Source organism: Carya illinoinensis, chromosome 10 (assembly GCF_018687715.1).
Source record: "Carya illinoinensis cultivar Pawnee chromosome 10, C.illinoinensisPawnee_v1, whole genome shotgun sequence".
In the NCBI taxonomy this organism is placed as follows: domain Eukaryota; kingdom Viridiplantae; phylum Streptophyta; class Magnoliopsida; order Fagales; family Juglandaceae; genus Carya; species Carya illinoinensis.
This window is the reverse complement of record NC_056761.1, coordinates 9,849,093-9,851,236: the sequence shown is the minus strand read 5'-3', so window position 1 is coordinate 9,851,236 and position 2,144 is coordinate 9,849,093. Positions and strand designations below refer to the sequence as shown.

The 2,144-nt window shown below is 37.0% G+C and overlaps 1 protein-coding gene across 1 annotated transcript; it reads right to left on the bottom strand.

Annotated features, from left to right (window-relative positions):
- Window positions 1-407: 407 nt before the first annotated feature.
- Window positions 408-857, bottom strand: LOC122278398. The gene has a single exon (XM_043088591.1). It carries the CDS (start codon window positions 855-857, stop codon window positions 408-410), a length of 450 nt encoding a protein of 149 aa, XP_042944525.1.
- Window positions 858-2,144: the final 1,287 nt, after the last annotated feature.

The window sequence follows — 2,144 nt, the reverse complement described above, 5'->3', positions numbered from 1 at the left end:
CTTATAATTGCCTGCCTGCTTAACGAAAACACTAGCTAGCTAGCTAGCTGCATGCGCACATGCTGCAAATTAATTACAAAAATTATTAGACTGCGCATGCAAATTCATTATCTTTTGATATTAACGACCCAAAAGGGTTCTTAACAAATATTATTGGACTAAATAATTGGTCAAGCGCTAATGATCTATGTACACCAACATGATGATTCATCTGTTTTAGTAATTACTGTCGCTGATATATTTTAATGGTGCATAGACTGAAAATCTTTGGATTATAGCTTCCATTAATATCACATCACCGGAAAAGGCAAGCACGTACATGTCTTACTGCATAAACATATACATATACGTACATATATATATATAGATATAGATCATCACCGAAAAAAGCTTTATATATAAGGAGTTCACAGATGAAGAGAAGTATCAACATCTGTGTCGGAGTCGGAATCCTTGAATTTATTCGAAGGAGTGAGCGCTGCCGAAGAGGGTATATCATCTATAGGCCAAGAGTTCATCAAGAGTGTGCCGGCGCCGTCGCTGTAGCCAGCACTGTAGCCCGAATGTTTGCTCTGAGATGGCGGCAAAATGGGGAGGGGAACTTGGGGAGGCGACCCTGGAGGTGGTGGAAGGATAAACTCGGAGTGGAAAAACGACCTCGATTGCTCACAATGCATGTTGGGGACGTTGTTGAGATTTTTCATGTGTTGTTTAGGTTCAGCTAGGATTCTCATGAGCTCTCTTTCCTCTCTCATTTCCTTCACTTTCTGCAGCTTTCTGAACCTTTCCTGCAATAGAGCAATGGAGGAATGAATGGCGGCAGAATCGGCCTGATCTTCCCTAGTACTACTGCTCATTTCAGAAAACTATTGTATATGTCTAAATATTTCTCAAGTTAGTGGGCTGGTGGAGTACTAACCTCTCTAAAGAACCTTAAAGATATATTTCTATATATAGGGAGTCTTCGGTATTGTCAAGATCGTTCATTTTCAAATAAATGTTCCAAGCAAGTTTAGCAGTTCGATGAGATAATTTCAATGATTTAGAAAAGGATTGAGAGAATCAGCAACTAAAGCTGCAAAGTCCAAAAGGAAGATGGTTGAGTGGCCAAATCTAAGGGGGGCTATTTTATTTAGTGTACATGACATGAGGAGAGAGGCAACAGCATTGCTAAAGAGGAAAAGGGTTTTGAAGAAACTCCAAAGGGAATGTTGAAACTAGCACATGGAAGGGTGTGTTTGGAGGAATAATAGGGTTTGGATGATGCTCTGTGTCAGGTTGCCCCCAAAAGAAAAAACTCTCTTTAATTAGCCTTGGAAGTGATAGATCTAGCTATACATCTAGTTAGACTATTTCCTTTTGTTTTCTGATATAAAGATCTCTCTCACAAATTCTTCTCTTTGTTGATGCAGACTAGGTGGGATTGATCCAAGGGGAAGAAGACAAGGATCAGAAGAGGGGAAAATAATCTTGAGAAGTCATCATTCTTTCATCGAACAACATTGATGTAGGACAAAGACAAACATACCAACATTCTCTCACCCTCTCAATATAGGTTTTGTCTGGGAGTTTTTGGCACAGAATGGCATGCAGAAATCAAAGCTGCAGATGCTACTAAGACATGGCTTGGATGCTTCTTTTGTCAAGCAAAAGCGCGCGCGCGCACCCTCCATTATTTTCTTTGGGGAACTTCGATAGTTTGAGAGATCACGACGGTGTGCATGAGAAGTCACATACATACATACATACATACATACATACATACATGCATGCATGCATGTTCATTTAAATGTACACTGCCACAAACGTTTAAAATATGATTACTAGAATTCCCAAAATTGTTCCTTTTCTTTTCTTCAATTTACAACATAATCTGATATTTACTCTCAATATGATATCATATCAAGATGAACAAAAAATAAGTGAAGTGATATATAGATATAGATATATATATATATATATATATATATATATATTATAATACTATTGGTCAGATCTTATAGGATATGCTAAACTACAAATTAAATTGGTAGTAATTGAAATTTAAAAAAAAAAAAAAAACCATCTCCTATCTTTTTTAATCTCCCCCATTTAGATTAAGAAAACGTTTCATCTCATCTCATCATTATAAATTTTTTAAATTT

What these genes read in the sequence shown, in the direction of transcription:
- LOC122278398 (XM_043088591.1), bottom strand. Translation starts at nt 857, where the DNA reads ATGAGCAGTAGTACTAGGGAAGATCAGGCCGATTCTGCCGCCATTCAT.